The sequence below is a fragment of the Malaclemys terrapin genome, chromosome 1 (genome assembly GCF_027887155.1).
Source record: "Malaclemys terrapin pileata isolate rMalTer1 chromosome 1, rMalTer1.hap1, whole genome shotgun sequence".
NCBI lineage: Eukaryota > Metazoa > Chordata > Testudines > Emydidae > Malaclemys > Malaclemys terrapin.
The window spans coordinates 305,594,822-305,620,803 of NC_071505.1; the positions used below are offsets into that span (position 1 = coordinate 305,594,822).

At 44.1% G+C, this 25,982-nt stretch overlaps 1 protein-coding gene across 3 annotated transcripts in view; it reads right to left on the reverse strand.

Annotated features, from left to right (window-relative positions):
* The window catches only part of B3GLCT (beta 3-glucosyltransferase), a 134,949-nt gene extending 114,773 nt beyond the window's left edge, over positions 1–20,176 (reverse strand). For all 3 annotated transcript variants that reach the window (XM_054015349.1, XM_054015350.1, XM_054015348.1), the window contains exons 1-3: positions 20,008–20,176; positions 12,976–13,037; positions 3,967–4,006 (exon numbers count right to left, since the gene is read on the reverse strand). In XM_054015349.1, coding sequence (XP_053871324.1) covers positions 3,967–4,006; positions 12,976–13,037; positions 20,008–20,080 — 175 coding nt within the window. In that variant the 5' untranslated portion in view covers positions 20,081–20,176. The remainder of the gene's footprint in view (positions 1–3,966; positions 4,007–12,975; positions 13,038–20,007) is intronic.
* Between the last annotated feature and the right edge of the window lie 5,806 nt (positions 20,177–25,982).

The following is a 25,982-nucleotide window of genomic DNA, read 5'->3' on the forward strand; positions in this document are numbered from 1 at the left end:
GGGTCCCGGTCCCCCGCCCCACTCAGCCCCCCCGTCCACTACTCTCCCCTGCGGGGGCAGGAGGCAGAAGCTTGGTCCTGCGGCAGCCAAGCTTCCCTTCTCCCCCGTTTCTTCGCACAATGTGGTGCATTCCGGCCCCTCCTCCTTCCAGAGGAGCAGAGCCGAGCGCAGCGTGCTGGCTGCGCCATAGAGCAGGCAGAGAGAGGTAGGGCCGGGCCTGGGGGAAGGGGGTGGAACAGGTCATATCCCTCCCATCCCCCTGCCATGAGCCGCTCAGGGCAGGGGGCTGGGAGCACCCCCACGAGCCGAGCACCCCAGTCTTCTGCCCTGCACCTCCCCACCCCAACACACACCCATCCCTCTGCCCTGCACCCCCCCACACACACCCCAGCCCTCTGCCCTGACCTCGAGTTGCCCAACACCCAGCCTTCTGCCCTGCACCTCCACACCCCCCAGCCCTCTGCCCTGACCTCGAGTCCCCCCACAACACCCAGCCCTCGGCCCTGAACCCCCCACCCAGCGGGCTGAGCAGGCTGGTGACGTAAGATCAGCATTTTAATTTAATTTTAAATGAAGCTTCTTAAACATTTTGAAAACCTTGTTTACTTTACATACAACAATAGTTTAGTTATATAATATACTTAGAGAGAGACCCCTTCTAAAAAAAACATTAAAATGTATTACCGGCACGCGAAATCTTAAATTAAAGTGAATAAATGAAGACTCGGCACACCACTTCTGAAAGGTTGCCTACCCCTGGACTATAGTAAAGCAAAGGAGTTTCCAGTCTACACAGGCCTAAAGATTCTGGTGAGATCTCCTTGTCCTAGCTGCTGAAATTATTACAGCAGGAAAGGTGGTAAAGACCCAAAGCTGCCCAAGAAACAGGGACCTTGATTTTCCTGTAACTCCTGGACCCTTGAACTATGGGGAAGTTGGGAGGCAGGAAAACTGCACCAGCCACTCAGGGCTCAATCATAAGCGCCGAGTTTCTAAATGTGCTCCCCTCGGCTCCGTCCAGGCCCTGCCCCCACTCCATCCTTCCCCCCAATACCTCACCTTCACCCTGCTTCTTCCCATCCCCACTCAGCCCCTGCCCCACCTCTTCCCGTCCCGCCTCCTCCCTGCTCAGTTCCGCCCCCTCCCCTGACATGCTGCGCCCTTGCTCCTCCCCGCACAGCATTTCCTGAAAGTGCAAAACACTGGGAGGAGGGGGATGTGCTGATCGGCGGGGTCCACCGGGGGCGCAGGAGGCACTGTGGGGAGGGAGAGCCGTTCATAGGGGGCTGCCGGTGGGTGCTCAGCACCCACCATTTTTTTCCCCATGGGTGCTCCAGCCCCAGAGCACCCACGGAGTCGGCGCCTACACGCTCCATTATTCAGGACTGTGATTTATGCACACCGAAGTAGCAGGTGTTAAATTGCAATGTTTGTCCCAGTTCAGCCTGACCTTTTCCTTTCTTTCCACCAATAGAGTTCCTTTCTTTAAACCTCTCTTGAATGTGCTTGCGAGCAGGTACAGATTTGCCTATCAAAGATGCCCAGCATGGTTCCCAGGTCACTGGGTGGGGGCTCAAGCCATAGTTAAGCCAACTGTAGAGAACCCCCTAGTAAGAAAGACCAGTCCTTGTTGCTCCCGACACCATTGGCAGGAGGATTACAGGCACTATTAATTTTCTTAAAATCCATTTTCCTAGACTCAGAATCCAAGAATGTGTGTCATAAATATTTGGCTTTGGTCTTCTGTTATGCCATCGCAAATCAATGAGCAAAAGCAGTAACAGCAAGTTTTGTTTCATACCTTTGTATTTACAGCAATAATAGGTTTGGCATGAGAACGATACCAGTTCTTTTTCAGCAGCTTCCCAAGAACTTGGTGACTGAGCACTGCTTCAAGACACTAAGGACACCAACCTGAAGATGACACCCAGCATCACCTTCATAACAAACTGTAAAGAACTCCAGCCCATTAGAGCCTCTTATTTGAGGCCACAAATATGCTGTAATTTGATGAGATTCAATCAAACAAAAAACTCTAGCTCTTAACACCCACAAACATTAGGAGAATAAAGGAGGACTCAAACGTTATCTAAATTTTGTGCTTGGAGCTTATATCTAACTTGAAGTACCACATACTCCCCCTACACCTCAAAATTTACCCTCACTTTTCACACGCTCCAATATAAATGCACTATTTGGTATTCATATCTTTTTTTTTTATGGCCAGGATATTGGAGCGTGTGAAAAGTGAGGGTAAATTTTGAGGTGTAGGGGGAGTATGTGGTACTTCAAGTTAGATATAAGCTCCAAGCACAAAATTTAGATAACGTTTGAGTCCTCCTTTATTCTCCTAATGTTTGTGGGTGTTAAGAGCTAGAGTTTTTTGTTTGATTGAATCTCATCAAATTACAGCATATTTGTGGCCTCAAATAAGAGGCTCTAATGGGCTGGAGTTCTTTACAGTTTGTTATGAAGGTGATGCTGGGTGTCATCTTCAGGTTGGTGTCCTTAGTGTCTTGAAGCAGTGCTCAGTCACCAAGTTCTTGGGAAGCTGCTGAAAAAGAACTGGTATCGTTCTCATGCCAAACCTATTATTGCTGTAAATACAAAGGTATGAAACAAAACTTGCTGTTACTGCTTTTGCTCATTGATTTGCGATGGCATAACAGAAGACCAAAGCCAAATATTTATGACACACATTCTTGGATTCTGAGTCTAGGAAAATGGATTTTAAGAAAATTAATAGTGCCTGTAATCCTCCTGCCAATGGTGTCGGGAGCAACAAGGACTGGTCTTTCTTACTAGGGGTATAGTTTCTGGATGGCTACCAAGACTCAATTACAGGGAAGTGGCCCAAGGAAATGTAATTAGTTAAAGGGACATGGCTTGTGGCTGCTACTTAGGTCTGGTCTATACTACCTGCCTGAATCGGCGGGTAGAAATCGACCTCTGGGGGATCGATTTATCGCGTCCCAACGGGACGCGACAATCGATCCCCGAATCGGCGCTCTAACTCCACCAGCAGAGGTGGTAGTAAGCGCCGCCGACAAAAAGCGGCAGAAGTCGATTTTGCCGCCGTCCTCACAACGGGGTAAGTCGGCTGCAATACGTCGAATTCAGCTACGCTATTCACGTAGCTGAATTTGCGTATCTTAAATCGACTCCCCGCTGTAGTGTAGATGTACCCTTAGAGGGCTGGGACCTGGAGTAGTGGGTGGGCCAGGGTCTCTCCCCCCACTCCAAACAGCCATTGGGGAAGTGGCTTTGCCCTGAGAGAAGAGAGTTTAGACAGGCCCAGGGAAGGGACTGTACGTGGACCTGTTACGGCCTCCCCTGGAAGGGGGCTGAACTGAGATTGACCCAGCTGGAGAGCTGGGGTCACAGAACTAAAGGGCAAGTGAAGAGCCTCCAGGGATGAAGCCCTGGGGGGGTCTGTTCCATCCAGAGCAAGCACCTTCACACATTAACTGACGAACGAGTGTATTGAGATAGGACCTGTTGGTCAGACTGAGGACCAGAGCCCGGGGAGAGCTAAAGAGACATTGCCAACAGAGGGGTATCGTGATGGGCCCAGTCGGATTGTTAAAGGACTGAGCCCGGGGAGGCTGTAGGACTTTTTGGACTTACACCCCAGAAAGAGTTTGTTTGTTTGCAAACAGATTGTGTGTGTGACTTAGTGGGAGGGCTGAGTCACCAAAGACCCGCCTGACAAGCCCAGCAACTCAGGGGTCACTGTGAGCCTAGAAATTGAGAAACTGCAGGCACGCACACACTCGACCGGGGTCGCCCATTACAGATTCACTATCATGGTTAAGCATAATCTAAGCATAACTGTACTTTACTAGTAAAGCAGCTATAAGTAAACAGAAAATAAGCATTACACAAGATCACTGACAGAACATGAGGATATATACATTTCAATATGGGACTACTATAGCTTTGACTAAGAAGAATTTGTTTACTTACCTATGTTTATTTTATTTGATTTTCCACTTTTTTCAGACTCCTGTTTTAAGAAAAGAAAAAAACATGAGGATGCCGACAAAAATCCTAATGTTTGCATACAGAGATCTAAATAATGAAGTGTTCAGCAGGTTCTATCTGAATTCTTAGCATGTTTTAACACACTCTAGGATAAAAAAAACCTAACAAGTTTTTCAACCCTCAGGGACAGCTATAGAATAAGGACATTTTCTACATGGTCATACAATGACTGAAGCAAGGTATTTGCAAATTTAAAGAATTACTGAAAAGCATTATATAATGCTTATTTCTTACAAATCTATACAAATTATAAAAGGTATTTGTTATTACTGTAAGCATTTTACTTTTTTTTTTAAAATGTCCTTCGTGGATACCAATTGTGACTAAACATATAAAAAGGTACAAAATACAGAAAAATCATAGCAAATTCAGGAACACCTCATACATATGTGATCAGCTACCACATGTCTATTGAGATAAACAAGGTGGATGAGGTAATACCTTTTATTGGACCAATTTCTGTTGGTGAGCGAGAGAGAACCTTTCAAGCCACAGAGCCCCTTTTCAGGTCTGGGGAAGGTACTTCCAGCATCACAGGATAATGCAAGGTGGAACAGAGGGTTTAGCTTAAATAGTTAGCACATATTGTAAGGGAACATTCAAGGTAAAGTGGTCCGTTAACACCTCTGCAGTCATGGGACAAAAAGAGGGGTTTAGTGGATTACAGATTGTTGTAATAACCCATAAATTAAGTGTCTCTGTTCAGTGAATGATTTTTAGGGTCTATCAGAGTAATGAATTTAAGCTCCCAGGCTTGTCTTTTGAAAGCGTTGTGTAAATTTCCTTTGAGGAGGAGGACAGATAGGTCAGATATAGTGATCGCTCTGTGAAAAAACAATGAGGAGTCCTTGTGGCACGTTAGAGGCTAACAAATGTATTTGGGCATAAACTTTCGTGGGATATAATCCACTTCATCAAGTGCATGGAGTGGAAAATATGGTAAGCAGGTATAAATATACAGCACATGACAAGATAGGAGTTGCCTTACCAAGTTGGGGGTCAGTGCTGACGAGGCCAATTCAATTAGGGTGGAAGTGACCCATTCCCAACAGTTGACAAGAAGGGGTGAATATCAACAGAGGGAAAATTATTTTTTGTAGTGACCCAGCCACTCCCAGTCTTTATTCAGGCTTAATTTGATGGTGTCAAGTTTGCAAATTAATTCCAGTTCTGCAGTTTCTTGTTGAAGTTTGTTTTTGAAGTTTTTTTTTGTTGAAGAATTACGACTTTTAAGTCTGTTATTGAATGTCCAGGGAGACTGAAGTGCTCTTCTACTGGTTTTTGAACGATACAATTCTTGATGTCTGATTTGTGTCTGTGATGTACCCCTCTGGTGTTATCTGGACCGGTGATCTGCTAGGCCTCTACAATCCTTGCCTCTGGGAGCCAGCCTTACCCTGCTCTGCTGTGAGAACCCCCACTCCTAGGCTGATCATGCACAGCCTCTGGCATGTAAGCTGCTCCCAGCTACTTGCAAGCGAATGACACTAGGCAATATCTCTGGTCCCAGAAACAACCCTAGAAACCTCCGTCTTGCAGTGTCCGGTTATGCCCACTGGACGCTGCAAACTTACATAAGTTAGTCAATTTAACAAAGAAATTGATATGTACCAGGCTTGTTATTCCAAGGGGAGCCTCTGACACACTTCAAACCAAAACACACTGCTTCAGGTAGAATAAACAAACAAATTTATTAACTATAAAGATAGATCTTAAGTGATTATAAGTCAAAGTATAGCAAGTCAGATTTGGTCAATGAAATAAAAGCAAAAGGCATTCTAAGCTGATCTTAACACTTTCAATGTCCTTACAATCTTAGGTGTTTCTCACCACAGGCTGGCTGGTTACTTTTCAGTCAGGCTCCCCCCTTTGATCAGCGCTTCAGTCGCTTGGTGGCGGTGGTGTCTGTAGATGTAGGTGGAAGAGAGAGAGCATGGCAAAATGTCTCTCCCTTTTATCATGTCCTTTCTTTCCTCTTGGCTTTGCCCCCTTCCCTTGCTTCAGAGTCAGGTGAGCATTACCTCATCAGAGTCCCAAACTGCCAAAAGGAAGGGGTTGACTCCCTTGAGGGTCTAACAGATTCTTTTGTTGCTGCCTAAGCCAGTGTCCATTGTTCCTGTGAGGCTGGGCTGGGTTTGTCCCATCCATGCCCTGACAAGGTGTGAACTGCCTCTCTGCTCTTGGCGAGTTTTTGCATGGGCTTGCTTTAAGACATGAGGAGACATTTTCAGACTCATAACTATATACATGAAATTATAACCTATAACCTTACTATAACATTACTGTAACAATTACTATAACATCACTCTAACAACCATGCTCAGTGCATTATGAACCTTCTGAAGACACCCAACATGACAAACTTTGCATTGGATACCACACAATCATTTTATAAAGATGAACATGGGGGTGTAGGGTATTCCCCCGAGCTACAGAGTGTCACAGTGTCCATTTATTCTTTTGCATAGAGACCGTCCAGTTTGGCCAATGTACATGGCAGAAGGGCATTGCTGGCACATGAAAAGTGTTCACTCACAAGTGACGTGGTGTTTTTGTCTTATTTTCCTGTGTAATTTGAGGGTATAGTAATTATCTGATTTCACCCACATAGTGGGTGATACCCACAGGAGCATTTAGTGCACTGGATATGGTACACCACATGTTGTGATAGGCATGTATAGAACCCATGGATCTTGAAAGGTGTGTTGAACATTGCAGCAGATGAGATAGGAGTGCAGGTTTTGAATCCATGCATCTGAAGAAGTGAGGTTTTTATCCACGAAAGCTTATGCCCAAATAAATCTGTTAGTCTTTAAGGTGCCACCAGACTCCTTGTTGGTTTTGAATCTGTTGATCTGGCAGGGTCTAATGCCGCTTTGAGTTAGAATCATAGAAGATTAGGGTTGGAAGAGACCTCAGGAGGTCATCTAGTCCAACCCCCTACTCAAAGCAGGACCAACCCCAACTAAATCATCCCAGCCAGGGCTTTGTCAAGCCAGGCCTTAAAAACCTCTAAGGATGGAGATTCCACCACCTCCCTAGGTAACCCATTCCAGTGCGTCACTACCCTCCTAGTGAAATAGTTTTTCCTAATATCCAACCTAGATCTCCTCCACTGCAACTTGAGACCATTGCTCCTTGTTCTGTCATGTGTCACCACTGAGAACAGCCTAGCTCCATCCTCTTTGGAAATTGAAGGCTGCTATCAAATTCCCGCCCCCCACTCTTCTCTTCTGCAGACTAAATAACCCCAATTTCGTCAGCCTCTCCTCATAAACCATGTGCCACAGCCCCCTAATCATTTTCATTGCCCTCTGCTGGACTCCAATTTGTCCACCTCCTTTCTGTAGTGGGGGGCCCAAAACTGGATGCAATGCTCCAGATGTGGCCTCACCAGAGCTAAATAGAGAGGAATAATCACTTCCCTCAATCTGCGGGCAATGCTCCTACTAATGCAGCCCAATGTGCCGTTAGCCTTCTTGGCAACAAGGACACACTGTTGACTCATATCCTGCTTCTTCTCCAGTTGATGTGTCTTGATCTGTGAGAAGCCTACCTCAACAACTATGTGGGTGAAACCAGACAATCACTATGCTCTCGAATGAACTCTCATAGGAAAATAAGACAAAAACACCACATCACTGGTTGGTGAACACTTTTCAGAGAGCGATCACTCTATATCTGACATATGAGTCCTCATCTTCAAAGGAAACTTACACCGCACTTTCAAAAGATGAGCCTGGGAGCGTATGTACTCTGACAGACACTAAAAATCATGGACTGAACAGAAACACTGAATTTATGGGTTATTACAAAAATCTGTAATCCACTAAACCCCTCTTTTTGTCTTATGACTGTGGAGATGTTAACGGACCACTTTACCTCGAATGTTCCCTTACAATATGTGCTAACTACTTAAACTAAACCCTCTGTTCCACCTTGCCTTGTGCTGTGATGCTGGAAATACCTTACCCAGACCTGAAGAAGAGTTTTATGTAAGCTTGAAAAATTGTCTCTCTCACCAACAGAAGCTGGTCCAATTAAATATATTACTTCACTCACCTTGTCTCTCTAATATCCTGGGACTGACAGAGCTATAACTACATTGCATATTGAGATAAACAACATTCTTAAAGAAAACCCCTAAATCCAAGTTACACCACAGAGTTCAAAGAAATACAAAAAGGCTGCTGCAGCTGCCAAAATAAATCCCCATAATTTCATGTTATCATACACATTTGTGATGGAATTTTAGCTGCATGCTTAGAAACAGAGTAGTGACATTACAGCATCACCGAGGAAACCAAGACGTAAGTTCTAAAAATATCTGGGGAGCTTATTCAACTGATTCTGAACAAGTTGAAGATTGATTCAAAAGAGTGTGTGCTTGAGCTCAGCTGGCTGATAGAGACTAGGGGCTTGTCTACACTGGCAATTTACAGTGCTGCAACTTTCTCACTCAGAAGTGTGAAAAAACACCCGCCTGAGAGCAACAAGTTTCAGCGCTGTAACATGCCAGTCTAGACAGTGCACCAGCGCTGGTAGCTACGCCCCTCATGGAGGTGGTTTTTTTAAAGAGCGCTCTGCCGCGACCACACAAGCCACGTTAAAGCACTGCTGCAGCAACGTTTTAGTGTTGCCAGTGTAGACTAGCCTAAGTTTAATAGCAGCTTGGGCTTCCTACAAAAGTTCTAAAAAGAAAAAAGTCCCAGTGGGCACAGTTTCTCACTGATAGCACCTCTTCAATGCCTCAGTTTCCCCACAAGTAAAATCAAGATCAATATCTATTTCACAGAGATAGAATAAGGTTTAACTGTTTATAAGGTGTTTTGAGATGCTCAGATGGAACGGACTAAGTACATAAGTACTGTTTATTTATTGTAAAATAGTGACCTTATTTTTAATTCCCCTACCATTGTGTCTGTTAATTCCTGACTATAAATAGCCCCCCCCCCCATGACATTCTTTATCTTTTTTCATTTTATTTTTGGGGAATTTTGTTTTATCCACAGAGGGAAGGGAGACGTGTCAGGTCCTGCCCCTGGGGGAATGGGAGGCTCTGAGGGTGAGAGGTGAGGGATTGCAAAGCGAGGGGTGGCCAGACCGAAGCTGAGCAGCACTGCAACCTTGTGTATGGAGTTCACCAACTCCTGAAGTGGGGAGCAAGGCCAAGCCTCACGGGACAATAGCCACAGGAACTATCACTGCGGGGTAAGTTTTTCATTTTAATTCTTTGTATACATTGATTTAAATTTTATTTAGTGTTATTTTGCATGTGCAAAAACTTTGGGCTCTGACTATAAATCCCTCTTCTCCTTCCCATTATCTCCATCTAATTCTTTGTTGATTTGTTGGGGATCTCTCCCTCAATCCGACCCCACCTTTCATACCCACATATGAGTTACAGTAACCAAGCCTGGAAATCACACATGTATGAAAGCTGTGTCTGAGAGACTGAGACGCAAACTGGGCTGGTAGTCCAAAGCTTGGCCTACACTATAGAGTTAGGTCAACTTAAGGCAGCTTGCGTCAATCTAATTCTGTAAGTTTCTACGCTACAACATTGCTCCCACTGATGTAAATTGCCCACTACACCAACCTAATAACTCCACCTCCACGAGAGGCATAGCACTTAGCTTGATGTAGTTAGAGCAACGCATTGTCTGTGTAGAGACTATGTTATTTACACAGCCAGAAGCCAGCCACTCTGGGGCAGGGCTGCTTCAGCTGTCAGTGCCCCACAGTACTCCACACAGTTAAGTTAGTGGAAGCACTCCTGGTGAGGACACACAACACTGACAGCGGGGGCATAGCGTGGTCATGAACCACTGCAGTAATTACTGCAGTGGCTGTACGTCAACCTAACTTATCTTGACTTCATTTTGTAGTCAAGACAAGGCATCAGTCTAGTTTCCAGAAAACAGGTATCCACATTGTAAAACACACCTTCACAACTGTCACCCTCAGTAACACTGTCAGCAAAGTAGTCAAGGGCAGAATAGCCATGAAGAGTAGGCCACTGACTTTTGAAGACAGACCTTCCACGCAGACGTATGATGCACACATAACCTTGCTCTCCGACACAGCTGTCAGAGAGCATCTGGAGGAGACACTTACCCTTTCTGGACATACAGCCTGATATCAGTTGGTTGTTCTTTTTAAAAATTAAAATTAACACTAACATTATGCATTTGATTTGTTAGTTTGATCTATAAACATAATAAAAAGAGCAGTCATCTAATTCTCTGGGCATCCTTAACAGTTTTTTTAAAAATACACTAAAATAAGCAGACCCAACAATTCCCCCAGATCAACTCAAATACACAGCCTCAACATAAATATAACAAATTAATCAACCACACACAAAATCCCCAGAGTCCAACACCTAGCATACCCAACACATTTCATAAGCCAAGGAGAAAGACAGGCCTTGCACATGAACATAAACAAAACAGAAGTTGGATTTCATTTGTAATCCATAATGCTTCTATCCTGGACGTGTGCCTCTCAGCCTACCAATAAGCCATCCTCTAACTCTCAGATATTCTACACTACAGCTGGGAGGGGTGATTTCCGGTGCAAGTAGACAGACTCACTCTAGCTTGCTCACCTTAAACTAGCACGCTAAAAATAGCAGTGTGGACATTGCAGCACTGGCAGCAGCTCAAGCTAGCCGCCCAACCATGCTAACTTGAGGTGAGCTGGCACAAATCTGTCTACCTGCACTGGGAATCACCCCTCTCAGCTACAATGAGACATACCCCCAGGTGCCCTCCATAATGGGAGCAATATTGGTCTTTGTAGCCTCTTCTCTGACCTTGAGTTAGCCCTCATCCACAATGTTAAAAGAAAAGCCACTTAAGGAATTTTCTCTAAAGAGCAAGTTCTTTCAGGGGTCACAGACAGATAGTGGTTGCTTATCATCAATTGATAGAACAGTATTTACAGTATGTCATTTTAAGTACAGGAATGTCGTCCAAAACTGCCAGGTAATTCAAGTTTTTACTGGTGAGCACACAAGGTTGTATGGTGAAGCTTGGCACAGTTGTCACCTGTGCCATTTCTGTTCTATAAATAGAGGATTACAATCTACAGAATTCTCAAGAGAGCACTTCTATAGGGATTAAATTAATTTGAGTGAAGTTTTTGGAATTCTAACTTAATGGGAAGAACTTCATAATGAGCATGACAAGCAAAGAGCATACTCTGGAAAGTGACAGAAGCAAGATTTCCATTGTTTCTTTTAGTTCTACGTTTGACTGAGAAGTTATATTGGAAGTAGCCAAACAAAAAAGCAACTGATGGTAATGAAAATATGATGACTTAGCTTTCATACCAGAATGCATGTATGTCAGTACATCAAAAGTTTGTGGTTCAGAAATCTGAATTTATTAAGATTAATGCTGGAGTAGCAATTTTATATCCAGCAAAAATTAAGATTTATAAATATATTAATGAGCTCTTTGACTGTGATGATGCCAAGAGATTACTGGATGCAAATTCTTCAGATGATTAAGAATAAAAGGTAAATATTGCTCACAGAGTCTATTCCTGACTAATTAGCTTTTGGTTCTGATTTGTTTTGTTTTTTTAAACCCAAACCCTAGCAATTTTGTTATTCAACTAAATGGGGGCAGGGATGGCTTTACCTGAACTTAAAAGTTACATATGTGGTGCTCTCACAATGTAAAAATTAGATATGCAAGTTTTATTTGCACAGTGGCATGCACAGAAATATGTCAGATATAATTTAGTAGAAAGGCACCTATTTGCTCCTTAAGTTATTCCATATTATTCAAAATCAACAAAGAAGTAAAACTTAACACTTCCTATCCCCACTAACCAAGCAGGTGTACATACATACACACATATAAAATGAAGACTGGAGGAGCTCTGTGTTGATAGTGTTAGGTGTTCAAAATTTAGTCAGATAACTTTGTGAACTGGGATAGCTCAGTGGTTTAAGCATTGGCCTGTTAAACTCAGGGTTGTGAGTTCAATCCTTGAGGGGGCCACTTAGGGATCTGGGGCAAAAGCAGTACTTCGTCCTGCTAGTGAAGGCAGGGGGCTGGATTCAATGACCTTTCGGGGTCCTTTCCAGCTCTATGAGATAGGTATATCTCCATATATTATTATATTATAACTGCTATCTGTTTACACTAACTACTAAAAATAAAATTTTAAATATAGATTAAGGTTTTTACTCTACATTTAAATGAGTACTGGAAAGGAAAAACATTTCTGTCCTCCAATTACTTAATACAATAATTTTATTTATAGAATGACTCCTTGTCATGCCAAAGCACACTGCTTACTGTACAAAAAAACCTACCTAAACATGTGATAATGAAAGACTTTAACTGACATAATCAACTGGCAAGACAGAAGAGGAAGACAGAGTAGGAAAGCAGCTACCACAATATGTGATCAGTACCACAAAATGGAAGAATTTTACAGTTGCAGGTCTCAGCAATGCAGATTTGGGGACTTCCATAGGCCAATTTATAATTGTATATATACTAAATTTATGTCTAAGTTGTGAAACAAATTTTACAAGATTTCTGTTAGAAAAATTGATGTGTTAAATAAAATAAAGCTATGACTCTTAAAATAAAAATATCAAAATATATTAGATCCAGTTTAAGAAAGGGACTGAAATGAATAAAATCAATATAGGACTAGCTGTGGTCATTCTAAGAAAACTTTGGGTGGGAAAAGCTGTAAGATAGAGGCTCTAGAAAAGTGGTATTACTAAAGATGTGCTAGGTGCCCCAGAGAAAATAAGACAGCATTAGGTCCTGGCTCCAATGAAGTCAATGACAAAGCTCTCACTGAGTTCAAAGGGGTCAGAATTTTACCCACAGTCTCTGCCCCAAAGATTTTATAATCTAGACAGTACATTACTGCTGGGACAGAATTAGAATTTACTACCTGTGATACCAGTTGCTCAATCTGTTCCTTTGCATCTTCAGCAGCTACACTTATAGTCAAAGCTGGGGGGGAAAAAAGCAAAAAAAATATTTTTTCAAAATACAGTAGTTGATCATCACATTGGACAAAGTTCTATCTATATAAGACAAGAAAGCAATTTAGGTAATAGAGTCACTTAATGTGGAGAATATTTGTGATAATCTTTTCAACCATTAGACAATCTGCTGTTTGAGAAGCTGCACTGCTGTAGCCTGACAATTTTGTTATCATACATCTCTGAACAGAAAATTGTTCTTTGATGTGAGGCCAACTGATTTTGGCTTCAAGTCAAAATAAATCTCATTAAAAAAAGAAAAAACATCTGGCCAGTCCAATGATTCAGATGATAATACAATGTGCTTTCATATGGGAGGACCTAGATTTCACTCTACCCTGAGGTTAAGGGTTGTGTTTATATATTATAGAGAAGACCCACTGGATATCCAGCGTGAAGGCGAGTTCATACACAAACTCTCTGAAATACTGTCAGGAGCTGGCATAAAACTGTCATAATTGAAGAGGGCCATCATATTTCTTGGTCACATACTCTGAATAGCAGTATAGCGGTTTCTAATGCATGGGGAAAGGAGGTCCAATTAGAAATTAGCAGGGATGAATCGAGGCCCAGGCTCCCAATTTGGGCTGACCTAATATTATCTTGGTAAGTTGAAACTGCCTTAGGAGCACACATGTCCACATTAATAAAAATCTTTTTTTCACATTTTAAATACTTAAACTTTAGAAAAAAAATAATTTTTCTGCTCCCTTCCCAATGTAACTTTTTATCCAATTATGTCTCAGTTTACCTGCCTGCAAAATGGGGGTATTTACCATAGGGGGCTGAGGTGTTGTAAAGATTGTTAAGATTTTTTTAATTAAAGGTGACAGAGAAGTGAAAAGTATTCTGAACCAAAACTGCTACAATTTAAAGAAGGCTCCAAAGACTCCACTCAGCCTGGTCACTATTACACATTTACTGTTTCCCTTGACACCGAGAAAGCCTTCTACTGGGTCAGATGAAGTTTCTTATTGCAGCTTTTAAACATATATAGTTTGGAATGAAATTTTTAAAAAATGAATAGCTACTCTTTATAAATCTGCTTAGCCAGAATACTAGTAAATAGTATCCCCACTAGGCATCTTGTAATTTAGGATAAGGACTAGGCAGGATTGTCCCAACTCTTGCTTTTTCATCTCTGGTTCTCCATAGCCCCATACCCTTTAAATTGGAGCCCAAATGTCAGTAAATATCTAGGATCTCAGCTACTGTTGAAACTAATCTCTAACTCATACCAGTGAAGACAAGAAAACACTGGTAAACAGCCACCCCAAAACATCTAATGGAGAAGACTTGATTTGATTGAGGCCCCAGTTCTTTCACGGGTTACGCATGGGAGGACCCAGGGGATTCAATGGGACTCTCCATTAGTGCAGGATATACCCACACAATGTTATTTATTTTCAAATCAGAGACTAAGAAATAATTTTGCACTTCTATTTTGAAAGGACACAATGTGTTTTGAGAACTCCAGTGTTTTCTAATGAACAACAAAGGCTACACTACCATTTTTGTCGGTATAACATATGTCGCTCAGGGGTGTGAAAAAACACACACCCTGAGCGACATGAGATATACCAACAGAAGCGCTATGTCGGCGGGAGAGCTGGGTTGGTTCAGCTGTGCCGCTGTAAGCTCACTAATGCAGATGTTGCCAAACACTAATTTTATCTCTGTCTGAAAACCTCAAAACCTTATCCTCTATCCACTACATGAATCAAAATAACTGCATTTGGAGCACTACACAAGGAATACCTTGCATAGGCAAAACAGCTCCATGTCCTCTATTTGACAGAATTCTAATTTCAAGATCAAAGCAAGAAAGCATCTTTTGGGAAACTTAATATTTGCAAGGCATTAACCTGAAGATGATGTATCACCAGGTAAATTGTGTTGCTTTGCATGACTGCAACATAAATATTGAGTTTCATTATTCTCGATTTTTAACATGCCGGTGAGGGGTTGCATAAAGAGATCTGATTTTAATATGCAACTGAGACTGAAAAGAAATACTTCCTTTCTCATCAGACCTTTAAGTAACTCATGCAACACAGCTTCTGAGATTAATATTTTATAAATCTACAGGATCCTTGAAACAAATCAAGGCTTATACAGCTAACCTGGAAAAAAGACCTAGACTGTACTATATCCTTGACAGCACAGAAAAAAATCTAAGGAGTTATATAGAGATGAAGTAGGTTATAAATCTCTCTTTTTTTATATTGTTAAAAGGTACGTGGATCCCACATGCCTTGCTAAATCTGTTCTTTCCATCTCCTACTTCTGCTGTTCACCTGGGACACTCTCATATGCAGTTTCTATGGCCACCAAAATTCACTTTTTGGACATAGTCCAGAAGAGTACAGGGGAGTCGCATCTTACGCAGGGGGTTAGGTTCTGAAGTCAGTGCGTAAGGTGAAAATCGCATATAGTCAAACGCTCATTGAGTGGAATGGCAGGCGGAATCGCCCTCACTACAGGTACAGTATTTAAATTGTTATTTTTCTCTTTTTTTGTTTTGCCAAGCGCGTACAGTTAAAATCACATAAGTTAAATGCGCTTATGATGCGACTCCACTATAATGACACTAGTAGTCTAAATGTGTCACTATCCTTCTTCCTGATAATTTTACATTCTCAGCCCTGCTCTTTTCCAACAGATAAGTACAAAAATTTACTTTGTATCCTTCACACTAAGTGAACTGGGAAGACTTTTCAAATATTCACATAGGCCACTAGTGGCTTTAGAGTTTAACATGCACAAATATTGAATTATCTTTTGGCAGACAATCAGTAGAAAATGACTGCTCAGAGAATTTCTTAATACTCAGGAACCACTCCCTAGGTAGATTACTCAGTGCTCTGAAAAGAAGGCACAAGGCAGAACCCAGCAGACTAGACTGTAAGCTCTTTGGAGTAGGGACTGTCTGACTGTTCTGTGCCAATGCAGTCCTGGCCCAACACTGGGGCTCCTAGTCACCACCACGATACATATAACAACAACAACAGTGGCCTTTCTCCAAACATTGTCACAAATTCAGACAACTGCAGTATGTTTCATTTAAATCTTTCTCAGAAGAGACCTATTGGGTCCCCAAACTCAGAAGGACCCAAATGCGCATTCTGCCCTCCCAATTCCAGAAACACTTCCAATCCCCTAATGTTTGTCAACCAATATACATATACCATACGCACCCCTGTGAATAGTTACCATGTTACATGATCATCATAAAACAATTATGAGAAAAATTTGATTAGCTAGCGAATGTTCCAGTTGTGGAGGCACCAAGAGAAACCACATAAGTCAAACTTATTAACCAATTTACCTTGCAGGCAATCTTTACAATTGTCTAAGAAAAAATAGTAAGGAAATCACATAAGTGTTACCTGCTATTTTAAGTTCACATTTTTCATATTTCAAGTATTGTAGACTTTGACCTGGTTGGCACCTGTAGTTGTTTATGTGATTTGCACAGTAAGTTGAAAATGTCAAGTTCCAGTCCTCAGCCTCTCTGGCTGGCTACCAGTAGCCATTCTGATTCTACTTCCATAGTAACTGAAGTTGAATAAGGTAAAGGAGGGCAGAGCACTTTTAGATTATTTAAAACTCTGTCCTCACTTTTACCACTCTGATATCCGTTTCCTTTGATAACAGAAATGGAAACCAGAATCAGCAGAAAAAGTCAGACTCCTTGGTTTTCAGACCATTTCCACCAAAATTGAAAATTGAAATCCGGGAAAGTAAAATAATTGCTTTTAATTACTATTGATCTTTTTCTAAAGTTCCCCATTACAATGACGAAAATTGGGATTGGAAAGGTCACTGGCAGATAGCTTTCCCTCTCCACTGAGCTATCCCTCCCCCCTCTCCAGTACTCTCACTTATCTTTTCCATTGCTCAAGAGGTAAACAGCAGACTATTATGAACCTTGATTCTATAATAATGTAAATGTAAAGAAAAACATTTTAAGTGTTCCCTTTTAGAAACAAGAGGAGCTTCCACACACTTAAAATGAGTAAAAATCTTTCATTTAAGTTATAAATATTTTAAAACATTTCTAAGAGCAAAAGCATGGTATAACCAGACCATACTAAAGCATATACCAAGGGACTAAAGAACATTTATTGTATCTTCCTCTTTGAGGGCCTGACTTCAGGGAGCTTTGAATCAACGGGAGTCTTTCCAGTTGAGATGCTTTGCATCAGTCTTTTAACGAGCTAAGGGAAAACTATGATATTATCCCTTATCTTATGAGAGTCTTTTCATGTGTTATTGTTTATATGTATGTCAAAAAACCATGGTCAATAAACAGTTTTCAAAAATTTGAAATACTTGGAACAGCTAGGTTTAGAATGCTGAAACAGCTGATATTACTGCCTCTTGTAGGTACAGCATGCAAGACAGGGGCTCCTTGGACTTCTACTAATTATCATTTAATGAAAAAAGATCCTTTCAGCCCGAGTCTCTCTGTATTATTTTGCTGCCTTTGTCAGATTCTCACAGGACACCAGGGTTTATGGCTTGATATGTTTCCCAAGGTAACATCTACATTGCTGCTGTCACTCAGACAGATTGGGGTCTTCGATGCTGAGACAACCCAGGAGCAGTAAAGAGGCAAAATAAATCAGTCTTTTATCTATTTACACTGAAGTTTTTATACCAGCTCTTCTTGACTGCTACTGCCCTATTAACTTCAAAGGCTTCTAACCTAACCAGTAAAGAGCAAAGTCTTATTAGTGCTACAAACTTGTTAGGCCAGAGATTTTAGGAGTACTGTGAGCTCCAGCACCCCAAACATTATGTAAGGCAATTAAAACAAGTCACATTTAATTTTTTAGATTAGCTCCTTAAAGAAGCAACTGAGACATGTATGAAAAAATATTCAGGCTGAAGTCACCATTTTACACTATTAAAAATTATTCCTTAAATTGTTTATTATGTACACAATCTCTTTATATGAAAAATAAGATAGGGGGGTTGGAAGGAGGGGGTCATTCTATTGTGCTTCTTTATGAAAAAGTCTTGAGCATAAGACTAAGTATAAAACTATATAAATATTTTTTTCACTGTGCATGTTACCAGCAAATACATTTGGTAGAAGAAAGTTCTAAGATATCTAATTACCTTTACCCCTTTTTTGTAAAATGGCAATGGATAAGAATCTTTAACACTGTTCAGAAATATTCAACTTTCCCTCAGCCATCTCAAAAGCGCAGGATGCTTGTGAAAGAAGAAGCTCCTCTTAGCATAAAAGAAAAGGATATTTCTAAGACTATGCAAACTAAGGTTCTGATCCTGCAATGAGGTCCATGTGAGCAAATCCCTAAACCCATACTGACACCCACTGACTTTAATTGGGTCCTCACACCTACAATTCCATTGCCCTCTCCCCCTTTTGAAGTTAATTAATTTTTAAGGTTTTTTTTAAAAACTGACTGACTTTCCCCTTACACAGCAATAAACTTGAAGCTTCTATTCTAAGGCTGGGATGAGAGGATGGAGGAAGGGAGATTCACCTTCATCAGGAAAACTGTTTCAGTGAGATATTTACAATTAAGCAAAATCCTTCATCCTGAGAGGGATTGAAATATGGCTTTAAAAAGAGACTGAGGTAGTTTAATCCCAAAATGCAGTTATTTTGGTGAGGAAGATAAACTTTACAAGAAAGAAAAAAAAATCTATATTTTTATTTCAGTTTGAAGTTTGTTTATATTTAAATATTCCCCTGCAGGGTTTGCAACCCCAAAATTGCACTAGTGAAAAAGAACCAGATATCAAGGTTGGTTAACAACAAATTGACAATGCTATATTATTCTCCAAGATGAGAGAAATGTTTTCAGAGCACAAATAATGAAAAACAAATTAGATTTGGAAGAGTCTTTCATTTTTACCCATTCAAGGCAGTGGTTTCCAAACTGTGGTACACAGACCACTGGGCTGTGGAAAGCTGGCTACTCACATGGGACTAACTCTCCTCTTTTATTCTCCCATCTGCCAAAGCATATTACAGGTCAGGTAAACCACATTAATACTGGGAAAGTATTTCCTTTTTCATGTTAGCAATTGATCCTTGCAATATCGATAGATGGGGAGATGCTCCATGGCACTCTTCTGTATTAAGAGGTGCTCCACACATCCTAAAAACATTGCAGCACCCATGGCCTAAACGGCTATTTGGAATAAATGTAAGAATTATTTAGTTTTTAAACCACTTGACTTTTACCTGACTGGGTCCCCATCCATCCTTAAGAGTTGGTTATTTCTCTAGGACTCTACCTAGAGGTTGTGGAATTCCCCTCACTGGAGATTTTTAAGAGCAGGTTGGAGAAACACCTGTCAAGGCAGGTGTAGGTTTCCCTGGTCCTGCACAGCGCTGGGGCTCCCGAGCACTACCTGTCTGTGATTCAGACTCTACGCAACCAGCACTTCACAAACAGCACCAGACGCAACCCCGGCCCTGGCACCCCCGCCCGCCGCAGCCCGCGGGGCTGGGGCTCTGGGGGAGGCGACACCCCCCGAGGCTCCCCGCCGGCCGCCAGGCTAACTAAGGGAGGCTGCGGTCCCTTCCCCGGTGTCAGGGGAACAGCGCGGGACCCGACCCCGCCCCGGTGCTCGCGGCCAACGGCCAGCAGCACCCCCGGGCGGCAGGCGAAGGGCTCCCGGCCCTCACCACAGAGTCTCCCGCCCGGCACGGGACGCTCCGAGTCCGGGCAGGCGACAGAGGGCGCCGTGCGGAGGCCGGGGAGGCGGCTCCTCGCCTCCTCTCCCAGCCCATCCCACCAACAAACTTCGAGGAAAGGGGAACGTCCCTCCGCGGCCACTTCCCGCCCGCGGAGAGGAGGCGGGCGGCCGCTGCGGCTCCGGTGCCGCCGCCCCCCATGCCCGAGTCTCTCCCCCGCCAACAGCGCGCAGAGCGAAGCCCCCCGGCCACTCACCCGGCGCGCAGAGCGGCGGCAGGAGCAGCAGCGCGGGGAGCAGCCAGCAGCTGCCGCCGCGCTCCCGAGGCATCCTGGCAGCGGCCGCAGCCCGCGCGGGGAGGGGAGCGGCGCGTCTGGCTCCCCGCCTCCCTCTGCGGCAGGAGCTCAAGCCAGCGGCCTCAGGGTGGTGCTTCTGCCGCCGCCAACCCGCCCCACTGGAGCGCAACCGGGCGCCAGGAATCAGAGAGGCGCCGCGGCGCGTGAGAGGCGCCATCTAGCGGGCGGCAGGGGGAAGGGCGGCCCCTCGGAGCTCTACACACCCAGCGGCTGACGAGTCCGGCTCACCGACTCCACCCTCCTGCAGAGACCCCCCCACACACACATCTCCTCATCCCCCCCATCGTACTCCCCGCACGCCCCCTTTCCCTGGAGACCCCATCCTGCACCCCACACGCTCCCGAGACACAGCACCCTACTCCTCCACATCTCCCCAGAGGCACCTCCATCCTACTCCCTGAATCTCTCCCCTTTCCCCCAGAGACCCCGGTCCTATACACCAACATCCTCACACCCTCTCCTCCCAGAGACACCTCCATCTCACACATCTCCCCTTCCTCCAGAGACCCCCCATCCTACACCCCAACATCCTTACACCCTTTCCCCCACAGACACCTCCATCTTATTCCCCATACTTACAGACCACCCCCATCCTGCACACCAACATCCTCATACTCTCTCGCCCCAGAGACACCTCCATCCTACTCCCCACACCTCCCCCTTCCCATAGAGACTCCCCATCGAACACCTCCAACCTCCTCACACCATCTCCCCCCAGAGACACCTCCATCCTCCTCCCCATAGGTCTCCCTTCCCCCAGAGACCCCCATCCTACACTCCCAACATCCTAACATCCTCACATCCTCTCTTCCCAGAGACATCTCCATCCTACTCCCCACAGCTCCCCTCTTCCTCTACAGATCCTCCCATCCTACACCCCAGCATCCTCACACCATCTCCCCCCAGAGACACCTCCATCCTACTCCCCATACTTCTGCCAGAGATCTCCCCCATACTACTCCCCCACATCTCCCCAGAGACACCTCTGCACACTCTCCCTATAGACACTTCCATCCTCCCCACACCTCCCCACTCCCCCCAGAAGCTCCCCATCCTACATCTCCATCCTGCTCCCCCACCTCTCCCCAGAGACACTTCCATCCTACTCCCCACTCCCCTCAGAAACCCTCCCATCTGACACCCCCATATCTTCATTCCCCCCAAAGACACCACCATCCTACACCCCAGCCAACTTCCCTCCACCCACCCCCCGCATCCCTCAGTACCACTCAGAAGCACCACCATCCAACTCCCCACCACATCGCCAGCACCTCACACACACCAGTCCCGCCCAGCAGAGACATCCAGCATTCCCATATGCACCTCAGCTCTCCCTCCACAGATACCTAGCAGGGAGCAGCTACCATACAGATAGTTCCTCTACAGACACCTAGTAACTTTCACTCATAACTAGGCTTGGAAGGATTAGATTTTGTATTGTAAGTATCAGTATACATTGATTTCACCACACACACACACACACAAACTGAAGAAAAATATTTTCATCAAGGATCATCAAAAGTTATGGATAGGCAAAGTAAGAACAATGCTGCATGAAAACTTAGTTTGATTTAAGGATATTTACTTTGTATATTTTGATGTGAAATTGACAATTTGTGTTTTAATGGTTATAACGCTTTAAATTTTTGAATCAACATTTATGGCTATTAAATAATTAATTGTGTGACACCTCCATAATTTCCCACAACTGTGAAAATGTAAATATATAAAATTAAAAAAAAAACCCTAAAATATACATTATCAATCAAAATTAAAAAAAAAAATTCAATTCTGCCAAGTTTACTCATATAGGGCCCTATCAAATTCAGGGTCCATTTTGGTCAATTTCACTGTCATAGGATTTTAAAAATCGTAACTTTCGTGATTTCAGCTATTTAAATTTGAATTTCATGGTGCTGTAAATGTAGGGGTCCTGACCCAAAAAGGAATTGTGAAAGGGCACAAGATTATTGGAGGGGGGACTGCGGTACTGTTACCTTTACTTCTGTGCTGCTGCTGGTGGTGATGCTGCCTTCAGAGCTGGGCAGCTGGAGAGCGGCAGCTGCTGGCCAGGAGCCCAGCTCTGAAGGCAGAGCCACTGCCAGTAGCAGCACAGAAGGAAGGATGGCCTGTTATGGTGTTGCCACCCTTCTGCGCTGCTGCCTGCAGAGCTGGGCCCTGAGACATCTGCTGCCACTGTCCAGCCACCCAGCTCTGCAACCAGGAGCGCAGCCAGCTTCTTACTAGAAATACCCGCGACCCCTCTACCTGACCAGATTACGTCAGTCTTTGGTGCTAGGCATGGGGCCCTCCAGGGCTCTGCCTCTGCGGCCCCGCATCATAGTCCTATCCCCTGTTGGTGTTGTGTTAGCAGGTGGGACCCCACTCCTCTTTACAAGGAGGTAAGGACAGCATCATGGGGCTATCTTTCCCTCAGAATTGGCAGCAGGGACCTCACTCTAGTGAAGTACCCTACACTTGACCCAGAAAATGGACTGTGTCTGGATGAGTGGGCTCCTGCCACACATACAGTCTTCTCCTGGGGTGGTTTAGGTAGGGTACCCCAGAGCAGGGAGCCTTAGAGGTGAATGAGGAAACTCATCTTTGTCAGAGCTTTATTTTCAAGCTGTCTGCAAACTCAGGCAGATATCACTACATTATTTGCCCTTCATTCATGTTTTCAAACTTTTCTTGGGAACAATGAGAGGTGGAAACATGCTTTAAAAAGAAAAAAGCTGAGAGTCTGACAGTCACATGACTCCAGGAGTGAGGGCCCTAGCTATGGACATATAGGATATGTCTATGCTGCAGCAGGGAGTGAGCGTCCCGGCCTGTGTAGACAGATTTGCACTAGCAGAGCTTGAACTAACTAGCTTTCAAGTCCAAAAGCCTAAGTTCCAAATGTATTTTTTCCTTTTTGTTTTTAATAAAATTTGCCTTTTTTAAGAACAGGATTGGATTTTTGGTGTCCAAAGAGGTTTGTGCCTGTTGTTTGATTAGCTGGTAGCCACAGCTAATTTCCTTAGTTTTCTTTCTCAGTTCTTCCCTGGAGGGGTGTGTGAAACGGCTTGAGGGTACTCCACAGGGAGGAATTCCCAAGTGCTCCTTCCTGAGTTCAAACGGGTTTTTTTGCATTTGAGTCCTGGCAGCGTTTACCAAGCCAAGGTCAGAGAGAAGCTGTAACCTTGGGAATTTAATTCAAGCCTTGAATGGCAAGTATGAATTTTTAAAATCCTTGCGGGCCCCACTTCTACATTCAGAGTGACGGAGTTGGGATTCAGACTTGGCAAGGGGTGTGGGGAAAAGACTGTGTGGACACAATACAATCATGTTTGTTACAATGTAGTCAGGCCACTACTCTCCAGCCACCCAGCTCTGAAGGCAGCACAGAAGTAAGGGTGGCAATACCGTGACCCCCTACAATAGTCTTGTGACCCCTTTTGGGTCGAGTCCCGCAGTTTGAGAAATGCTGAGTCTTAAGGGCTTTACAGGTTTATATTTTGCAGTTTTAAAATACATATTCATGCTTTGTTATAACACCATGAAATTTAAGATTTAAATAACTGAAACAGTGAAATTAAAGAATTTTAAAATGCTATGACCGTGAAATTTACAAAAATGGACCATGAATTTTGTCATGATATTCAGTCACTAGTTACTTCACAAAAAACAGAGCTAGCAGGAAGAATGAGGGCATTAAATGATGACAGGTATATGGTATGACTTCAATAAACCTACTATTTGTTGTTTGTAAGTCTACTCCTGGCCTAGGAGCTGGGACTGTCAAATTGTTGTGGGCCCTATTTTAGAGGACAAATAGATCTTTGTTTTCTGTTAGGTGAAGATTTTAAAAAGAGAAAAGTGATATTTTCATGGGCTGAGGAGTAAATGTGGGGCCTGGCAGCCATCTGACTCCTTTTAAATACAGAATGTAGAAGTATTATTGCAGAAGGAGCTACTCTGAAATGTACCACAACCTATAGGGATAGTAGCAAGTTTCTAATGCTTGAGGAAAAAGAAAAATAATCCCTAAAGTGGATGGGCCAAATTCTAGCCAAAGTGTGAAATGGCATAATCAACTCTCCAAACAGAAAAAAACATGTGAGCTGCAAAATCAACATTAAAAACTTTACCTAGGCACCCATTGAAGAGTTGCATGCGTAGCTCAGATGTGCAGCTATTTCTTCAAGAATTAATAATCCAAGAGAAGGGATGAGCAAGGGGCTTGTGAAGCATCTACATGATATGTAGATATGCTCACCAAGCCAACGCTGGACGAGGGGGCATACATATATAATAGAGAGTTCACAAAGGGATTTACAAACATAGGTAAACGTTACGATCACCGTTTTATATACAGAAGGCCAGATTCTGGCCCTTGAAGTGGCTCCTTTGTGCTGTCTGAGCAACACAGAGGGGCCAGAAACATGATAAAAACACCTAGATGTGGATTCTATATCATCCGCTCCCAGGCATAAGTGATATGTTGGGGCAGAAAGGGGTAAGCACTCTGGCAATCCTCAGCTATGAAATGGTCCAGAGGGAGCCATTACCAGCTTATATAATATAAAGCAGCTCTGAGGCTGCTGTAGGTTGCGCCAGCCCCTACCTGCTCACAGAAGGGGTTGGAGGGCAAAGATGGCACAGTGTCACCTATGGTTGTATCGTTCTCAGACCCTGTGCTAATTGCATGCTGGCTGGACCCAAGGATTGGACCAAGAGAAACTAAGGCAGTGACTCAGTGAGTTGCCCAAAGTAATACTGTCAATGGCAGAACCAAGAATACAACCCAGGTTGCCCGCCTTGCAGTCTTGTAATCTATCTACGGGCCACAGTAGCTCTTCAGCTAGCTGCATAATTAGTCAGAAAATTAATCTGGGCTTTCTTTAATATGAATAAATACCTGAATGAATGAATTTCCACTCTAAGTGCTGGTGATGCTGAATAGTGACAGGGTAGAAAGCTTAAGCCAATAAGCTTTCAGTTCTTCATTTTCTTCTCCTGGTTTTACTTTTATTTTCCATCCATGGCTGAATGCTTTCCTCCCCTCCCCATCCTCTCCCTAGAGTTAGTTCATCCAAAAGCAGGGAAGCTATAGAACTGGCTACAAGAATGTAAATCTTAGGCAGAAGAAAAGACCATCTGGTCTGATGTTCCTTCCCTCAAGTAGGATCAGCTTGGTGGCCAATTTTTAAAACTTAAGTTTCTTTCTAAAAATACCTTGGGCCTGATTCTGTTGCCTTGCACTGTGCGTAGTCATTTTACATCGGCGCAAACTTTCTGAAAAAATGCTACCCCGTCGCTTTGCATAGCTAATAGCGTTGCCAGGCAGGAGCCCAGTTTACTGCTGAAAAGTCCAGTTGAAAAGGGGACTGTAGTGAGTCGGTGTGGCTCCCCTCCTGTCCGGAAGAGGGAGCCCACGTGCAGGCACCAGAGTGGGTGGGACCACCACCGCCTGTCCCCGCCCCCCGGAAGTCAAGGGGCGGGACAGGAAGTATAAAGGCCGGCCGCCAGAGCTCAGTCGGCGGCCAGCCACCGGAGGGAGCAGACGTGCGGCCGGGAGCTCCCGGCCAGGAGACCGTCGAAGACCGAGGCCTGGACCCTAGCTGGCCTGAGCTACCCCGGGCCCGCTACGAGGAGGAGCCGCCGGAGCCCGTTCACGCCCGCTACTGGGAGAATCCCTGGGAACCGCACCCCACTAACCCTGAGGGTGAGACTGGACCCGAACCCCTTCGCCCCTGCTGCTATCCAGAGGAGCCGCCTGAGGACCATTGGCCGGACTTCCCGGCAGAGCTACCAGACTTGCCGCCGAGCCCGGGCAGAGAGGAGCCCATGCAGGTGGACTGGCCCGATCCCGGCGCAACGAACGAGGTAGG